At 59.1% G+C, this 18,604-nt stretch overlaps 2 protein-coding genes across 2 annotated transcripts; one reads left to right on the plus strand and one right to left on the minus strand.

Moving 5' to 3' along the window:
* Window positions 1-233: 233 nt before the first annotated feature.
* On the minus strand, window positions 234-3,158 carry ZBTB12 (zinc finger and BTB domain containing 12). The gene has a single exon (XM_090028182.1). The coding sequence runs from the start codon at window positions 2,664-2,666 to the stop codon at window positions 975-977; it is 1,692 nt and encodes a 563-aa protein (XP_089884308.1). The 5' UTR covers window positions 2,667-3,158; the 3' UTR covers window positions 234-974.
* A 3,632-nt stretch (window positions 3,159-6,790) lies between these two features.
* Window positions 6,791-18,139, plus strand: C2 (complement C2). The gene is made up of 18 exons (XM_090028163.1): window positions 6,791-6,924; window positions 7,308-7,550; window positions 7,913-8,098; window positions 9,626-9,799; window positions 10,228-10,350; window positions 10,683-10,816; window positions 11,497-11,638; window positions 12,227-12,373; window positions 12,506-12,595; window positions 14,307-14,447; window positions 14,545-14,636; window positions 14,960-15,071; window positions 16,038-16,185; window positions 16,365-16,441; window positions 16,566-16,657; window positions 16,992-17,130; window positions 17,349-17,398; window positions 17,483-18,139. Exons 1-18 carry the CDS (start codon window positions 6,879-6,881, stop codon window positions 17,669-17,671), a joined length of 2,325 nt encoding a protein of 774 aa, XP_089884289.1. The 5' UTR covers window positions 6,791-6,878; the 3' UTR covers window positions 17,672-18,139.
* The last annotated feature ends 465 nt before the right edge of the window (window positions 18,140-18,604 follow it).

Consider the following 18,604-nt stretch of genomic DNA (forward strand, 5'->3'; position numbering starts at 1 on the left):
CGGCCCCTGCCCCCGGGCGTCCGCGCCCGGCCCCGCCCCCCCAGACCACCCAGGCGGCCGGGCCCCGCCCCCCCAATAAAAACGTCTTGCACGTTTCCTTTTTAATTATTTTAATTAAAAAAAAGTTAAAAAGTCTAAAAACGGTTAATCCTCTATGGCTCCGCCCCCGGGCCCAAGCCCCGCCCCCCACCCCAGCAGGGTCTAGGCCCCGCCCCATCTAGCCCCGCCTACCACGGGGCGAGTAATAGCTCTACTACTGCTAATGCTACCGGAGCCCCCAGGCCCCGCCCCTCCGCGGGGTCACGTGGTTATTCTTTGGTTGATGGCAACCCGCCCCCACCCCAGAGACCCCAGGCGTCCGGCCCCGCCTCCCGGGTTCCCTCCGCACGTGGGACCCGCGCCGCCGGGGGCCCGACTCCCGCACGCCTGGCGTCGCCTTCCCCGGGGAGTCGGGACCCGGACCCCGGGGGTCTCGCCCATGGCAGGGCCAGCCCCGGACGCCGGGGCTCCCCAGCGCAGGGCTCCCAGCCTTTTAATGCTGAGGGCCGGCGAGCGACCGCAGCCCTCGTTCATACTCCGCATTAGGAGGGGGTGGCGGCCGGTCCGCGGTGGCTTCTGGTCCGGCCGCCAGCCCCTCGCAGCCTAGCGCCAGGCTGCGGCCGCCTGGGGGCCTCCGTAGGCTGCGGGCTCTGCACCGCCGGGCCGTGCGGGCACCGGGCTCTCCCCCTGTACGGGATCCGGGCCCTGGCACCTGGGCTCTCCAACCTCGGCGGGGCCAGGCCCCCGGGCACCTGGGCTCTCTACCTGCTACGGGATCCGGACACCTGGGTTCTCTACTCGCTACGGGATCCGGCCGCGCGGGTCCTCCGCCGGCGGCAGGGCCAGGCACCCGCTGCCTGCGTTCCCTACCTGCTACGGGATCTGGACCCCGGCCCCCCGGTTCTCCGGGCCCCCCCACCCCACCCAGCCCCAGCTCAGCGGACGAGCACGTTGATCTCGGCCACGCTGGCTTCCAGCACGTTCTCAGCCGTAGTCTTGCCGTGCTGCTCCTTGAGGTGGCGGCGGATGGCGGGTTTGTGCGCGAAGCGCACGTCGCAGTAGGAGCAGCGGTAGGGCCGCAGGCCGCTGTGCAGGTTGAGGTGGTCGTGCAGCGTGGACTTCTGCGTGAAGCTCTTGCCGCAGACGCCGCACGAGTGGGACTTGACGCCGCGGTGCACGTTCATGTGCCGGTTGAGGTTGCTGCTGTGGTTGAACTGCTTCCCGCAGCGCGGGCACATGAAGACGAAGTGCTGGGCCCGCATGTGGAACACCAGCTTCTCCACCCCTTGGAAGGCCTCGCCGCACTTGGCACAGCGCGCCGGCCCCCCGCCCGCACCCCCGGCCCCGTGCCCACCCCCGCTGGGCGGCCCGGGCTCCAGGTAGGCCCCCGGGGGCAGCAGCAGGAGCCCCTCGCCCTCCGTGTCCTCGGCCAGGGCATAGCGAGCTTTCACCACACCTGGCGCCGCCTTGCCTGGCTCCCCTGGCGCCGGCCCAGCCGCCTCAGGGCCCGGGTCCTCACCCTCGCCGTCACCGGGGCCCTCCTTGGCCCACGCCCCCGGCGACGACCCCTCCTTGGCCCACGTCCCCGGCGACGACCCTTCTTTGGCCCACGTCCCCGGCGACGACCCCTCCTTGGCCCAGTTGGACGGTGATGACCTCTCTTTGCTCCAGTTTCCTGGCGACGACCCCTCTTTTGCCCAGTTACCTGGCGACGACCCCTCCTTCGCCCAGTTGGCCATGGAAGACCCTTCTTTGCTCCAGTTGGCCATGGAAGACCCCTCTTTGACCCAGTTGGCTGCCGACGTCCCCTCTTTTGTCCAGTTGGCCGCCGATGACCCCTCCTTTGTCCAGTTGCTTGGTGACAACCCCTCCTTGGCCCAGCTGCCTGTGGAAGACCCATCCTTGACCCAGTTGGCGGTAGAAGACCCGTCCTTGACCCAGCTGGCCCCTGCTGCCCCATCCTTGGCCCAGGCAGGCTGCAGCAGGTGCTGCTTGCGGTGGCGCTGGGCCACCTCATAGGCCGACTCCACCTTGACAATGCAGATGTCGGACACCGCGTCCTCGTCCCCGTCATCCTCCTCGTCATCATCGTCCTCGTCCTTGGGCTCAGGCTCCTCGGCCAGGCGCAGCTCCAGCTTGACAGGTGGGCGAGGCTTGCGGGGGGCCGGTTTGGTGTGGCGCAAGGGGGCTGGGCGCGGGCCCCCGCCCGCCCCTGGCTTGTCCTCCTTGAGGCCGATGCGGGGCTCGATGAACTGGGACAAGGCATTGCGGCACTTCTCCACCACATGCTCCATTTGCAGGTAACTGGCAGCCGTCAGGTAGTTGACTACATCGCGGACGGCAAACTCCAGGGCACCCGTGTAGCAGGAAAGCAGCAGGTCGGCCACAATGCGGGCGCTGTGGACCAGCGAGACCTGCAGCTCGGAGCTGGGGTTGAGCAGGAACTGGTCGCGCAGGAAGGGTGAGCAGGCCGCCAGGATCACCTTGTGCCCCCGGAACTTGAGGCTCTCGGCCACGATGGTCACGTCGCAGAACCGCTCCTCGGCCCGCAGCTGGTTCATGTTGCGCAGCGTGGCCGCCTCGTGGCCTGGCAGCTGGAAACGCAGCAGCTCCGGCCCCGATGCCATGGTTGCACCCAGAGACAGGGCGTGGGGAGCCGGGGTGGGGATGCTGGGGGGACCCAGGGGCTTTGGAGTAGCCGAGATGGGGGTTTGGAGGGACCTGGGCAGGTGAGGGACCGAGATGGGGATGCTAGGGGGACGCAAGGGCTCTGGATGCGTGCAGATAGGGGTGTTGGGGAACCTGGGAGAGTTGAGAGCAGGCAAGCTGGAGGGACTTCGGGGTGTCTAGAGGCCTGTCTGGGGGAAAGAAATGGGGGGGCTTGGATGTGTTTGAGGGGGGTTCAGAAGTGGCTGGGGGGTTGGGGGCAGCTGGAGTGGCTTGAGGGGCTCTCGGGGAGGCTGGGTGGTCTTGAGGAGGAGTCTGGGGGGCTGAGATAGGTTCAGGGGGCTTGGAGGTGTCTGGGGACAGGTGGGTGGTCTTGGGGGCAGGAGACAGGGGTTCGGGGAGGCTGGATGAGTGCAGGGAAGGTTGGAGGAAGCTGAGGGGACCAGGGGGGTTGAGATGGGGGTTCTGGGGGTGCTGAGATGGCAGGTTATGAGGGAGTGGGGGGCTTGAGGGGAGCTGGAGGGGCTTGGGAGGGCCTGGGGGGCTGAGACAGGGGTTTTGGGGGGGGCTTGGAAGGGTGGAGGGGTTGGGGGCAAGAAATGGTTTAAGGAGTTGGGGCTGGGGGGCAAGGAGCGGGGCAGAGAGGAAATTGGGGGCTGAGGGCAGGATGGGGGCGGGGCTGGGGGGCGGAGATGGGGTTTGGGAGGCACTGGGGGAGATGGGGGTGGGGGGCCCAGGAGGGGCCAAGCAAGAGGGCGCAGGCAGCTGGGAAGCTCCAGGTGGCTGATGGTGGGGGGGTACGTGATGAGGCTGCAAGAGAAAGGATGGGGGGTCAGTAGCTGGAACCCCCTGCCCCATTGCATGCATGACCCCAGCCCCTCCCCCTCACTGCACAGCCCCCCCCAGCCCTTCTCCCTCTTGCATGGACCCCTGTCTCAACCCTCCCCTTCACTGCATGGACCCCCAGCCACTCCCCACTGCATGCCCCCCATTGCAGGACCCCCTGCTCCTCCCCCTTGCTGCATGGAGCCCCTCCACCCCATCGCATGGACCCCCAGCCCCTCCCCCCATGGCACGAGCACCCCCTAGCCCCTCCCTCTATTGCGCACCCCCCAGTCCCTCCCCCCTATAAGCCCCCCCTCCGCCGCAGCCCCCCCTGACCGGACGGGTGGGGGGGCTGGGCTCCCCCCGCCTCTGCGAACCGGGAGACAGCTCCGGACCGAGCGAATTAAAGGGGCCGAGCGAGGCCGGGGCCCCTTAAAGGGACAGGGCGCCCACCAAGGGGGGGGTGGTTATTTGTCCGCCGGATAGAAATTGGACACAAGGGAGGGGGGGTCTTAAGGGGGCGGGGGGCGGGTTGGGGGGGCTGCGCGGTGCATTGTGGGAAGCGGCTTTGTGCTGGCCTGAAAGCAGCGTGGGGGGGGCGGGGCTGCCCCCATGCATTGTGGGAGCTGAGGGGAAGGAAGGGGGAGGAGGAGGCTGCCTCGGAGCATTGTGGGACCTGGGTGGCGGGGTGGGAGTCTGCCCCGGAGCAGTGTGGGATCCGTGGAGGAACGGAGGCTTTAAATCCTCAGCCCCCCACACACTTTCAACGCCGTGAACGCCATCACCGGGCACCGTGATGTCATCACCGGGCGCCGGGAGGGAATTCTGAGCCCTCCCCCTGGCATCACCATAGCAACCAGCCCCACATCCCTCCACCCGCACCCACACACATACTTAAAGAAGCCGTGCCCCACCACCGATGCCTGGGCTCTCTGGCAGGGAGGGGGGCTGGGGTGGGAGCAGGGGGCCTGGGACTCCCAGGGCTTAAATGAGCTGACCCCAGAGCAGTAGAGGTCCCGCCCCACACCAGAGTGGTGCTGCAGAAGCAGCACAATGCATTGTGGGACACCAGGGGGCCCTGTGGTGCCCAGGAGGCTGTGAGAACCGCTGCGGCCTTCACCCACGTCTCCGTGGGGTGTCCATGTGCTTAACCCGGATAAACAGGCCTGTCCCTGTGTCTAGTGCAGTCTTAACCCATGTCTACACTGGGCTCAGTGTCTGTGCATCCTTAATCTGGATTAACAGGCCCATCTGTGTCTCTACTTCGGATTTAACCCATAGCTAAATGGGTCTCAGGGTTCACGTGTCCTTCATCCAGATTAATGGACCTGTCTATATGCCCACTTCAGGGTGAAATCACATCTTCATTGGCTCTGGTTCTGTGTGCTGTTAATCCATATTAACAGGCCTGATTGTGCATCCACTCCTGTTGTAAACCAGGTTGATACTGGCTCAGGGTCCGTGCATCCATAACGTGGGTTAAAGAGGCCATGCATGTCTGCTCCCATTTTAACTCATGTATACATGGGGCTCAGTGTCCATGTGTCGTGCATCCAGATTAAAGGACCCATCTGTGTGTCCACTTTAGGTTTAACCCACGTGTACACAAGTCTCTGGGCCTGGGAAGTTCTGCCCCATAGTCCCTCCTTCTAGGTGGCTTTAATCTGGATTAACATCCCACCCTTGTATCCACTCTGGTTTTATCCACATCTACACAAGGCCGTAGATGTCCCTGTGTCCTTAATCCAGGTTAACATGCTTATCTGTGTCTCCTGAAGGTTTAACTCACCTCTGTGCAGACACAGTGTATGTGTCCTTAACTTGGATTAACAGGCCTATCTGTGTGTCCAGGCTAATCCAGGTTAACAGGCCCATCTATGGTTAATCCATGTTAATTCATGTTAACAAACCTGTCTGTAGCTAATCCAGGTTAGCAGGTTCATCTATGTGTTCACTCTAGGTTAACTCACCTCTACAGTTGTTCAGTGGCTGCATATCTATAATCCAGATTAACAGGTTCATCCATGTGTCCACTCCAGGGTTTTACCCATGTCTAACTGGGCCTCAGTTTCTGTCTGGATTAACAGGCCCATCTGTTCACACACTCCCATTTTAACCCACATCTACACAGCGCTCAGCATTGGGATGTCCTTAATCTGGGTTAACAGGTCCATCCAGGTGTCTGCTCCAAATTTAACTCATTTATATGCTGGCTCAGTGTTCATCAATCCTTAAACTGGATGGAGTCCCCACCCCACCCCCCGCTCCATCCATGGGGGAAAGTAGCCCATCTGTGTGTCCACTCTCAGTTTAACCCATGTCTAGACGGAGCTCTGGCCCAGAGGTGTCTCTTCTCCCGTTGTCTGTCCTTCGAGTTGTCTGTGTCTTCTTAATCCAGATTACAGGGCCCATTTGTGTGTCTCTTCCAGGGTTAACCACAACTACTGGCCTCAGTGTCCATCTGTCCTTAATCCAGGTTAACAGATCTGTCCGCGTGTCTACTCCAGGTTTAAATCATGTCCACACTGGCTTCAGGATCTGTTGGTCCTTAATCTGGATTAATAAACCTGTCTGAGTGTCCACTCTGTGTTTAACCCAGGTCTACACTGGCCTCAAGTGTCTGTGTGTCTTTAATCCAGACTATTGGGCCCATCTGTGTGTCCAGTCTAGGTTTAACCCGCAACTACCCTGGCCTTCAGTCTCTGTCTGTCTGTAATCTGGATTAAAGGACCCATCCATGTGTCTACTCCAGCCTTACCCCAGAATAAGGGTCACGTGTGCATACAGACATGGGCACAGACACGAGGCAGCTGAGCTGGGTTTCCAACTCCAAGCCCCCCACCAGTTCCTGCCCCCCCCAGCTTCTGCCCCCAGGGGTCAGACCCCAGCCTGGACCTGAATGTGTGTTTCAGGGGGAAGCCCAGACACCTGGGTTCTCTGGGAGGGTAGTGCAGGCTAGGGGTGAGAGCAGGGGGAGCTGGGAACCCGGACACCTGGCTTCTCTCCAGCTCTGAGGGAAGTGGGGTGGTGCAGGGGGGCAGGGATGGGGAGGCGGATCCTGGACGCCCGGGTTCCCTGCCAGCTCCGGGAAGAGGGAGTGAGGGCTAGCCAGCTGGAGCCCGGACACCTGGGTTCCCTGCCAGGCTGTCAATCAATCCCTGGGTACCCATTAACCCAGAAGGCATTTACGGGAAGGGCTGAAGGGGGGCCTGTTTGTGCAGGGGTGGGGGGATTACAGCCCAGGCCCCTCCCAACTCAGGGGGGGCAGGACTCCCACCAGAGCAGAGCAGAGCAGAGCAGAGCAGAGCAAAGGAGCCGGCACTGAGGCAGCCACAATCTCCCCTGCCATGGTCCCCCCCCTCTGCACCCTCCTGCTTCTCATCCTCACCTCAGGTATGGGGGGATGTGGGCCTCCCTTTCGGCCCCCGAGCTGGGGGATGAGGTCTAGGTAGGGGCACCCCAAGATATTTCCGGGGGGGAGGGGACTGGGAGCTTGTACCCGTGGGTTCTCTGGGGTGGCAGTGGGGGTTGGGGTGAGAGCAGGGGGATGGAGATCCCCCAGGCCTGGGTTCCCTGGGAGGGGAGTGGTGGTAGTAGATAGAGCAGGTGGGGTTGGGAGCCTGGATGCCAGGTTCCCTGCGGAGAGGAGGGGAGGGGCTGAGAACAAGGGGGACTGAGCTTGGATGCCTGGGTTCCTTGCAAAAGGAGAGGGGTGACAGCAGGGGGGCTAGGAGCCCTGATGCCAGGGGCTCACCTCCCTGCCTGCCTCCCCTTAGGCTCTGGGGCCCAGCCCCCACTACCAGCTGAATCTCCCCAGTGCAGTGGGGATGTGGGCATCCAGGGGGGCAACGTGAGCCTGTCAGATGGGTTGCGCCCAGGCAGCCTCCTCACGTACCTGTGCCCCCCTGGCACCTACCCCTACCCCCAGCCCAGCCGCCTCTGCCAACCCAGTGGGCACTGGACCCCTCTGCGTACTTCCTCCAGCACCCACCCCCGCACCCCCACCCCCACCTGCCGCAGTACGTACCGCAGCTCCCCTTGGACGCCTGGGTTCTCTGTAAGGGGAGTGGTGTTGGGTGGTGGGAGTGGGGGGGCTTGGGAGCCTGGATGCCTGGGTTCTCTGGGAGAGGAGTGAGGGCCAGGAGGTGGGAGTGGGGCAGCTGGGATCCTGGACCTCTGGGTCTCTGGGCAGGGATGAGGGGGTGGAGGTGGGGATGGGAGCCTAGACACCTGGGTTCTCTGGGTGGGGCCTGAGGGGTGAGAGTGGGGCAGCTGGGAACCTGGGCACCTGGGTTCTTTCCAGCTCTGGGTTTCAGGAGTGTTGAGGGTGGGGTGCCCAGATGCCTGGGTCCCCCAATGACTGCATGGGGTTGGGGGGCAGAGGTGCGGTGCCCACCGCAGCTGCAGTTTGAGCATGGGACCGTGGGGCCACGCCACACCTTCTATTTCGTGGGCTCTGAACTCACCTTCGAGTGCCGTGATGGCTACACCCTGCGCGGGAGTGCCCTGCGTCGCTGCCTGCCCACAGGCCGCTGGGACGGGGAGACGCCAGCCTGCAATGATGGAGGTGAGCCTCCCCTCTCACCCCCACAACACCTTGAGCTTTGGCACTGAGCCTAGCCCCTATCTCCAGGGCTGACAATCAAAGGAAATTTATTTAGTAACAATCCATTTTTTTTTACTGACCTTCAATCTTTTTTAACTGACAAGTTTTTACCAACCATCCAATTATTTCCTGATCTCTTTTTTCTTGGCATTTTTTAATTGACAAATCCAATATTTTTACTAATTTTTTTTTACTGATAACGTTTCTGCCACCACCCCAGATTTTTTTTTTTTTTTTTGTCTACTGACAGTCTTTCTTACTCATGGGTATTTTTGCAGAGACGCTTTTTTATGGGTAATGGCTTTTTACATAGAACCTAATTTGTTTTTGTTTTACAGTCAAACTTCTTAATGACAATCACAAGTCTACCATTAATCAATGATGCATCCTGAACTTTTTTTTACTGATAGTCCAACATTTTTATTTGATAATCAAACATCTGACTCACAATCCAGTCTTTTGCTGATCATCTTCTTCAATGGCAAACTGCTTTACCAATAACCAAACTTTTTTAGTGACAATCACATTTATTTACTGATAATGATTTTTCAACTAAGATTCCTTTCTTTTTTTTTACTTTTCCACAATCAAGTTTTTCTCCCTGACACTTTTATTTACTGATATCAGTTTTACTGATACATTTTTCTTAACAATTTTTATCAACTACCTTTTTACTGAAAAACTCTTTATTAGCATCCATTTTTAAGTGATCGTTCAACTTTTTTTATTAACAGACATTTTCACTGATAATCCTTTTTCTTGATAAAACTTTTTACTGACCACACAGTTCTTACTGATAACATTTTTACTGACAATCAAGATTTTTCTGATAATCAAATCAAACCTTTTTACTAGGTCCAATTTTTCCTGACACTTAAATATTTTTTCCTGGTAGCTTTTTCCAGACAATCCACTTTTTTAACTAACCATCAAATAGTTTCCCTGACAATCCAATATTTTCCCCCCAATGCACTTTTTTACTGATGTACTTTCATATATATGGAACTCTGCTGCCAGGCCCAGACCTTCTGGTAGGCCTCAGTGAGAAGGGCTGGGCTCAACTTTCAGGATCGAACCTCAACCCTAGTAAAAACAAATTTGGTTGTCAGTAAAAAAAAATTCCCAAAATATTCTTACATAGGCCTAAAACTGCTTGACAGCTGTGATGATTTTGCACAGTACTGACTCCCAGCCCCTCTGGTTGGTGTCTCCTACTTATTTAACACCCTAAGGAGGTCCGCCAGAGTCCTGTAGGGCTGGAAGGGGGTCTTTAGTGGCTGGGGGTCCTTGGGAGACTAGGTGGAATCTCAGGAAGTTAGCAGGGTATTTGGGAGCCATGGAGGGTATCAGGGGATTGGGTGGCATGGGGCTTCTGGCAGGGTCTTGGGGGGTTAGGGGTTATGGGGAGCCATGGGTGGGGTTGGGGAAGCCATTGGAGGGTCTCTCCACAGCCCTCACACCCTCCCTCATGGCTCCTCCTGCCCCCAGCGGAGCACTGCCCTGAGCCTGGTGTGCCAGCTGGGGCACTGCGGCGTGGCTCCCGCTACCGCCAGGGTGACCGTGTGTCCTACCGCTGCCAGGGGACCCTGGCCCTGGTTGGGTCCCCCGAGCGTGAGTGCCTACCCACTGGGGAGTGGTCTGGGGCAGAACCCACCTGCCGCTGTGAGTACCTGATCTCTCCCAAGATGCCCTGAAACCCACAACCCCCCAGCTCCTGAGACCCCCTGATTCCAGCCCTGCAACTCCCACTACAATTAATAACCCCCAGAGCCCCTCAACTCCTGAGCTGAGACCCACAAACCCTGCCAGACTCCCCTCTGGATGCTCCCAGAGCTCACAACCCCCAAAATCCCTGAGGCCAACCTGCCACCCTAAGACCCCCCCCCCAGACTCCCCTCTGGATGCTTCCAGAGCTCACAGCCCCCAAAATCCCTGATGCCAGCCCGCCACCCTAAGACCCCCCCCAACCCCTCCCCCCAAGACTCCCCTCTGGATCCTCCCAGCCGAGCCCCACTTCCCTGGGATGTCCTTGAACCCAGGACATCATTCTCCCACCCTCATACTAACACTGCTCTGTCCTCCTGCCACAGTCCCTTTCTCCTACGACTTGCCTGAGGATGTCAGGGCCTCATTCGGGGCATCCCTGGTTAATGTCCTTGGTCTTGTGGCCTCCTCAACCTCCACCGACCCAAACCAGCCTGTCCTCAAGACCTGTGAGTGCCCCCCAGGAGTGGGAGGGGGGTTAGGGAGAGCTCCTAGGTCACAGTGAGAGATCAATATCAAGGGCTGGATTGGGGGTAAGACCCCTCCCCAAGGGGGTGAGGGGCTGGGGGGGATCAAAGGACCAGAGTGGGGGGTGAAGAAGGGTGTGATCAGAGATGAAACCCCTAGTGGGGGGAATTTCTAGGATTTTTTTAGGCCCTAGGGGGGACAAAAAGGAAGTTGGGAGGCATTAAAACATCCCCACAAGGGCAGAGTCTGGGGTCATCTCCCCTACCTCACTCTGAGTGCCCCACTTATCCATTTGCCCTGAAACCTGGGACAGACTCCCTGGAGCGGCGGCTGATCCTTAGCCAGGACAGTGTCCTCCACCTCTACCTGCTGGTGGATGCCTCCAAGAGTGTCAGTGAGGCCAACTTCCAGGTCTTCAAGGACTGTGTCAAGATCATGGTGGACCGGGTGAGCCTGAGGTGGATGTGGGGAGTGGTCCTGAGCCTCCTGGCACTGGGTCTAGGTGCCTCAAGGCCTGTCGTGGCTGTGGGTGGGCATTGGTGAACCTAGTCTAGTAGTCCTGAAGTCCATAGCCTACTAGTCTAATCTAGTAGTCTTATAGTCCAGTAGTCCAAGGACCACTGGTCTATAGTCCAGCTGGCCACTACTCTGATCAGCCAGCACCCAGAAGGGACATCCAGAAATCATTGAATGATAGTCATAGAGATGTTGGACTAAAAGAGGCCTCCAGAGGGCATAGGGTCATAGTCATAGACAGGTAGGACTGGAAGGAATCTGTACAGGCCCATCTAGACCAACCCCCTTCCCAGAGCCAGGAACCAGAGAGGGGCCTCCTCATTGGCTCAGTTGTGTTGCAGCACCTTACAGGAGCCACTGCTGGCATTTCAGACTTCCCTGGGCAGCTGTCATTGGCAAAGCAGAGTCTAGGTCACAATCCCACGTGCCTCTGGAGCACATTCTAGGTGCCCCAAGGTTGGTTTTAGGTACCTTATTACCAGGCCAGGTTTTGAGACCCCGCCCCTTCCCGCCCCCAGTGTTCACCAAGGGAAGTCTTCCCCTGGTTTTCTGCCCTGTCCCCTTGACTCCATGCTCCCTTAGCTCCCTTCTCTTTTGCCCCCCACCCCCAGATCGCCAGCTTTGATGTGCCTGTGAAATTTGCCATCATCTCGTATGCCTCCAAGCCCATTGTGGTCGTTCACATAAATGAGGAAGAAGCTGGCGATGCTGACGAAGTCCTTGAACGCGTGGAGAACCACATGAGCAAGAAAGGTGCCATGCTGGGTTCTAGATTCTCCTTGCCCATGTTCTAGGTCTTCCAAGGATGCCGGCAGGGTCATCCATGGCCCAGTGAGGACACAGGAAGTTTCCTTGAAACAACTGGTGCCAGTTTGGGGAGGCAGGTGACTCAGTTGCCTGCCCTGAGGAGTGGTGGAAGAAACTTCCCATCCAGTAGCATCAAAGCGTGTCAAGACCCAACATGAGAGGATGTGAGGTCACAGCTGCAGTAGGCCATGAGGTCACAGCCATGACAAGTAGTGTGGTCACAGCTGAGATGGGTCATATGGTCATTGTCACAACAGGTCATGAGATCATCACTGTGACAGGTTGTGAAGTCATGGCCATGACAGGTCATGAGCTTGCAGCCATTACAGGTCACGAGGTCACGGTAGCCATAGGGGTGGGTCTTAGGTGTCTCAATTCCCAACTGGGACCTCATGGGAGCACCAGGTGCCCTAGACCCAGCGTGACTGGGTTCTAGGTGCATCAACACCAGCTGTAGGCTTTGTGGCCACTATGAGGGGCTCCATGATGGTTCTAGGTGTCTGGGTCTCGTGATTCGCTCCCTCCCTCCCTCAGCTCATGGCAACAGGACAGGGACCAACATCCATGATGCACTGCAGGAAATCTATCACTGGATCATCTTCCAGAAGGAGGCGTTGTCCAAGACCAACAAACCGGATGAGTGGAAGAAAGTAAGGCATGCCGTCATCCTGCTGACGGATGGTGAGGATCTGCCAGGGGGAGGAGAGTTCTTCTCCATACCTTTCTGTGGCTCCAGACTTAGTTTTCCCTGGTGGGATTTTGGTGAAGAAGGACCCAGCCCCACCCAATCACTCCCACTGGATGCCGTTTCAGGCAAATTCAACATGGGCGGGTCCCCAAAATATGCTGTGACCAAAATCGAAGATGTCCTGGAGGTGAAGCCAGACAGGAATGATTACCTGGGTGAGTTGGGCCCTGAAGGGTCTAGGTGCTGGTCTCCAGACCATGCCTATTTGAGGTGCTTCCAAGCTGGTTCTAGAGCTGGCCTCTTATTGGTTCCTGGAGTAGCCAGACAATACACGATTGGCTGCTGGGTACCAGAGGCCTAACACTGGAGGCTCCCCAGTTCTAGGTGCCTCAGTGTTGGGTTCCTTGCCCCCCTGGCTCTGGGAATCTACCCACTGCTCTTCCAGCCAGTCTCAGCCAGTCCTTGGGACCCCAGTGCCTGGTCAATGTCTGGGCACCAAGTTCCTTGTGTTGAAGGTTCTAGGTGCCCCAACCTGGATTGTAGGTGCCTCCACTGTGGTTCTAGAGGTCTTTGCTGTGATTCTAGGTGCATCCACACATATGCAGGGGTTGTGGTAGTCTTGGGGTCCCCAGTCCCTGTACAGGACCTGGGAGCTGAGCTCTTTGCACTACAGGTTCTAGGTGCCCCAACACTGGTTCCAAGTACCTAAAGATTAGCTCTGGATGTCTTCACCATGGTTCCAGATGCATCCACACAGGCTCTAGGTGCCCCAATCCCCATTCTAGGTGCCTAAACACTAGTTCTGTGTCCTTTGACTACAGTTCTAGGTGCATCCACACAGGTTCCAGGTGCCCTAATTGAAGTTTTAGGTGCCTCAGTTGCTGTTCTAGATGCTCCAGCAATGGTTTTACGTGCCCTAGATATGTTGGCACTAATTCTGGGTTTCTTAACCATGGTTGTAGGTTCATTCACATTCTAGGCACCCCAATCCCAGTTTTGGTTGCCCCAACTGCAGTCCTAAATACCTCAATGTTAGTTTTGGGTGCCTTGAATGTAACTCTAGGTGCACGTACACAGATTTTAGGTGCCCCAGTTGCTGTTTTAGTTGTTCCAACCCCCATCCTAGATACTTTGACATTAGTTCTAGGTGCCTTGACCATGCTTCTAGATGCAGTAACTCAGGTGCTTCATCCACTGTTCTTGGTGCCCCAATACTGGTCCTTGATACCTTGACACTTGTTCTGGGTGCCTTGACTGGTGTTCTAAATGCCCCCAATCCCAGTCCTAGGTGCCCCAACCTTGGTAAGGTGCCCCAACCCCAGCTCCAGATACCACAACACTAATTAGGTACGTCTTAACTGTAATTCTAGATGCTCCAATCCTAGTTCAAGGGGGCCCCAACCCCAGGTCTACGTGTTTCAACCCTAATTCTGGACACCTTGACTGTGGTTTTAAGTACATCCACACCAGTTCTAAGTGCCCCAACACCCATTCTAGAGGCCCAAGTCCTGGGTCTAAGTACCACAACCACTTCCAGGTGCCCCAGCCCAATTCTACACGTACCAACCCCGGTTCTAGGTGTTTTAACTCCAGCGATAAATGCCTCAACATGAGTTCAGTGTGCATTGACCATGGTTCTGGGTGCCCCCAATCCCAGTTCTAGGTACCTCAATGCTGGTTCCTACCACCTTGACTGTGATTTTAGGTACATCCACACAAGTTCTAACTGCCCCAACCCCACTGTAGATGCCCCAAGCCTTGTTCTAGGTGCCACAACCCCAGTCCCAGGTGCCCCACTGCCTACCCCAAGCTCCAGCAAGTTCCCAAATGCCCCCGTGCCAGGGAAGCCACCTTTCCTGACATCCCTTCCCATGGTGCCTGGGCCTAGCGGGGCTTAGGTGCACCAACACCTCCCCTGTCTCTCAGACATCTATGCCTTTGGAGTGGGGCAGATGGATGTGGAGTGGGAAGACCTCAACGCCATTGCCTCCAAGAAGATTGGGGAGCAACATGCCTTCAAGCTTAATGGCCCCGTGGAGCTCCGCACTGCCCTGGACAGCATCCTGGGTACAGAACTGCTCCCCCTGGGGGGCAGATCCCAGCTCCCCTCCCCCTCCTGGGGCTGAGAGGGGTCTAGAGCTGGCCCCACCCCCTCTCTCTCCAGATGTAAAGAGCATCGGGGAGGCATGTGGACTTGGGAACCAATCAGAGGGTGCCACGACCCAGCAAAGGAACCCCTGGCATGTGGTCATTAGGGTAAGGGGGAGCCCGGATGCCTGGGTTTCCTATGTCCTACCCCCTGCCCCCCAAAGGCTTCAGATGGGCCCCAGCCTGGACACCTGGGTTCCCTACCCTGTCCCAGGTCCCCCCTCCCACCCAGAGGCAGTGCTGTTCAGACACCTGGGTCCCCTACCCTAGCCCAAAGCCCCCAACTACTGAAGGGCTGGCCAGTGCCACCTGGATGCCTGGGTCTCACACCCAGTGCTCCCTGGGCACCTGGGTTCTCCAGGAAGTGGGGGACAGGCCCTGGACACCAGGATCCCCATGGTGGCTGACCTGGAACCCCCTGGACCCTGCAGCCGGAGCGGGGGGAGTCATGCCGAGGGTCACTGGTGGCTGACCGCTGGGTGCTGACAGCTGCACACTGCTTCAACAACGTGAAGGACACCAAGCTTTGGAGGGTCCACATAGGTAAGGGATCCAGGTGTCTGGGAGCCCCCCAACTTTCTCCCACCCCACAGTCTCCACTCCCCACCCAGGGAACCCAAGTGTCCAGTAGGACTGGGAAAAGAGGTCCCCTGGAACCCCCCAGATCAGGATCAGGCCCAACCACAGTAACGATCAGGCCACCACAGGTCAGGATCAGGGACCATCATGGGTCAGGATCAGGCCTGGGAGGCAGGGGGAGTGAGGGCTGGTCACCCAGAGGGGTTCAATCTTGTCTTGAGGGTGGGAGGCAGATGCTGACTCATGATGGCCCTGATCCTGGTGGGGGTGCAATCCTGGTGGGGGGTTGGGGGTGGGGAGGGAGGCAATTCTGACCTGGAGAGGGCTCAATCCTAGCTGGGGCCCCATTCTGGCTGGGAAGTCCCAATCCTGACTGGGGGGTGGGCTGATCCTGCCTGTGAAGGTCCTGATCCTGACCTGGGGGTCCTGGCTGTAGGGGAACCTGATCCTGACCCATGATGGACCCCGATTCTGACCTGAGGACCCCATCCTGGCTGTGTTGGGGTCCAATTCTGCCAGGGAGGCCCCAGTCCTGGATGCAGGGGGCCCAATCCTGACCTGCAGGGGGCCAACTTTGACTGTTGGGAGGAGCCCAATCCTGACCCATGATGGTCCCTGATCCTGGCTATGGAGTCCAATCTTGACCAGAGAGCCTGATCCTGGATGCAAGAGGCCCAAACCTGACCTGTGGGGGCCCGATCCTGGCTGCTGGGGAGGGGGTTTCCAATCCTGACCCATGATGGGCCCTGATCCTGATCTGTGGCGGCCCGATCCTGGCTGCTGGGGAGGGGGTTCCTAATCCTGACCCATGATGGGCCATGATCCTGACCTGTGCGGGCCTGATTCTGGCGGAGGGGGCCCAATACTGATCCACGATGGGCCCCAATCCTGGCCAGGGTGGGCTTGATCCTGACCTGGGGGCCGCGACAGGCTCCACGGATATCCAAATTGCGCAGCGCTTCGACCACCCGCAGTACAACGTCCGGGCCAAGGTGGACCAAGACATCCCTGAGTTCTATGACTACGACCTCTCCCTGCTGCAGCTGGAGAGCCCCGTGCACTTTTCTGCCACTGTCAGGTGTGGGGGGCATACAAAGGGGTAGGACTTAAGAGAATGGGGTTGGGGCAGAGTGTGGGCGGGGCATAGAAAATGAGGGGTGGGGCTTAGTGCAGGGCATAGAGGTAAGGGGTGGCTTAGAGATTGTGGGTGTGGCTCGAAGATGGGGCATGGCCATGAGTATGAGCCCCACCCCCTAGGCCAATCTGCCTGCCCTGCACCAAGGAGGCGAACCGAGCCCTGAGGAAACGAGCGGGGACAACCTGCAAGGACCACGGTGGGTGCAGAGAACCCAGGTGTCCGGGCTCTCCTGACCAGCCCCATGTCTCACCTCTGGCATGGGGGTGGGGGTCCGGCGCGGGGTCCTGACATTTCCATCTCTCCGTTCCTCCATCCGGCAGAGGTGGAACTGCTGGGGCAGGCGCGGGTCCCGGCCCAGTTCATTTCTCTAGACAATGAGCGCCTGAAAGTGCACATCAAGACCAACGAGATGGTGAGTGACCCGGGCATCTGGGAGGGGAGGGACCCAGGTGTCTTGAGCGGGAGCAGTTTCAGCACCTGGGGGGTGGAGCCCAGGCCCCCAGGCTCCCACAGCTGCCTTGCTGGAGGGAACCCCAGTGTGCAGGCACATTGAAACCTGGCATCCGGGCTCCCACAGCCCCCTTGCTGGGGGGAACCCCAGTGTCTGGGTGGGCAGGAGGGAACCCAGGCATCCAGGTCAGCAGAAACCCAGGCACCTGGGCTGCCCCAGCCCCTTGGATGAAAGGGACCTCAGCATCTGGGCAAAGGGAGCCCTGGCGCAGGGCGCTCACCCCTGCCCCCCGCAGTGGGCGCGCTGCGCAGAGGGCGCAGTGCAGCCAGGGACGCTGTACGCGGGCAAGGCAAAGGTGTCAGATGTGGTCACGCAGCGCTTTCTCTGCTCCGGCCCCGAGAGCACTGGCGAGCCTGAGGACTCCACCTGCAAGGGTGAGCAGGGCATGCTGGGAAGAGGTGGGGCAGGGGGAAGGGGCAGCAGGGCATGGGCCAGAGTGAGGCATGCTGGGATGGGGGGGAGGAGTCCCTGAGCAAGGCATGCTGGGATACTGGCACTAGTGGGGGTGGGGGGGAGGGCACTAGGCCCTGCCCGCTGGCCCATAGGGGCAGAGCTTCTTGTCCCCCCAGGCCTCAATTTCCCCTCCCCCCAGGTGAGTCCGGTGGGTCCTTGTTTGTGGAGAACAAGATGAGGTATTTCCAGGTGGGTGCAGCCCCCCCACCCTGGGCGGGGAGGGGGAGAGGTCAATGCCTGGGTCCCTCACCCTGCCCCGCCCTTGTCCTACAGGTGGGCGTGGTCAGCTGGGGTACCTACAACCCCTGTGGCCAGAGTCGCTCTGACAACCATGGGCGGATACAGAGGAAGCCACCGCCCCGTGGGCACCTCCCCCGCGACTTCTACCTCAGCCTCTTCCAGACCCAGGATTGGCTGCGGGAGCACCTTAGCCCCGCCCTCCACTTCCTGCCCCCCGCCTGACCCCTCCCCCCGACCTCCACCATCCCAGCATGCCCCGGGGAACAGCCCCCATCACCGCGGTCCCGGCATGCCCTGCTGTGAAGACTCCCCACTGCCCAGCCTGCCCCGGAGTGGGGGCCCCCCATCGATGCCATCTCAGAGACTTCCGGCATGCTGTGCTGTAGAGGCCCCTGACATCCCTTCATGGGCCGGGGCAGGGGCCCCCACTGCCACCATCCCAGCATGCCCTGCTGTAGAGACCCCCGACATGCCAGCATGCCCTAGAGTGTGGGGCTCCCACCCCCAACATCCCAGCATGCCTTGCTCCAGACACAACCGTGGCCTGGCCAACATATCTCTTCCCAAAATCCCAGGGCCTGACCCAGCATCCTCTGCTCTGCTCCAGCAGCCCACAGCCCTGTCCGCTCAGTCCCTTCCCAGCATCCTGTGCTGCTGATGGAACAATAAAGTCCTGGTGTCAACACAGAACTTCCTTGCGGTTGTTGGCCTGTGCCCGCGCTGCGAGCTTCTCCCTGACAGGTGTCCCAAGGCTGTGAGTTGCCCTGTAACAGTGCCCTGAGGGGGCAAACTTCCCCCTAGCAGTGCCCCGAAGCAGTGAGCTTCCCTGTAACAGTGTGCCTTCAGGTGGTGAGCTTCCCCTCCCAACAGTGCCCCAAGGTGGCAAGCTTCTCCAACAGCGGCCTAAAGCTATTCACTTCCCCCCCCCGACAGTGCCCCTAGGCAGCGAGCTTCCCCTTGACAGTGCCCCAGGTGCAGGGTTAACGACCCCCCACCAGACAAACACAGTCCGAACTTCAGACCCTGTGGGCTGCGTGTCAGGGGAGGGTTTTTTGGCAGGGGGTCTGGGGCCTGGGCAGGGTGCCCAGACACCTGGGCTGTCTCCACTCCCTGTTCCAGGGAAAGCAGGCGTTGGCTGGGTCAGCAGGAAAGTAG

The sequence above is a fragment of the Crocodylus siamensis genome, chromosome 15 (genome assembly GCF_052110815.1).
Source record: "Crocodylus siamensis isolate JL-2025a chromosome 15, ASM5211081v1, whole genome shotgun sequence".
Taxonomy (NCBI): domain Eukaryota; kingdom Metazoa; phylum Chordata; order Crocodylia; family Crocodylidae; genus Crocodylus; species Crocodylus siamensis.

What these genes read in the sequence shown, in the direction of transcription:
- C2 (XM_090028163.1), top strand. Translation starts at nt 6,879, where the DNA reads ATGGTCCCCCCCCTCTGCACCCTCCTGCTTCTCATCCTCACCTCAG. An exon ending in CGTCATCCTGCTGACGGATG is followed by an intron (nt 12,374 to 12,505) that starts GTGAGGATCTGC and finishes ATGCCGTTTCAG; the next exon opens with GCAAATTCAACATGGGCGGG. An exon ending in AGACAGGAATGATTACCTGG is followed by an intron (nt 12,596 to 14,306) that starts GTGAGTTGGGCC and finishes CCTGTCTCTCAG; the next exon opens with ACATCTATGCCTTTGGAGTG.
- ZBTB12 (XM_090028182.1), bottom strand. Translation starts at nt 2,666, where the DNA reads ATGGCATCGGGGCCGGAGCTGCTGCGTTTCCAGCTGCCAGGCCACGAG.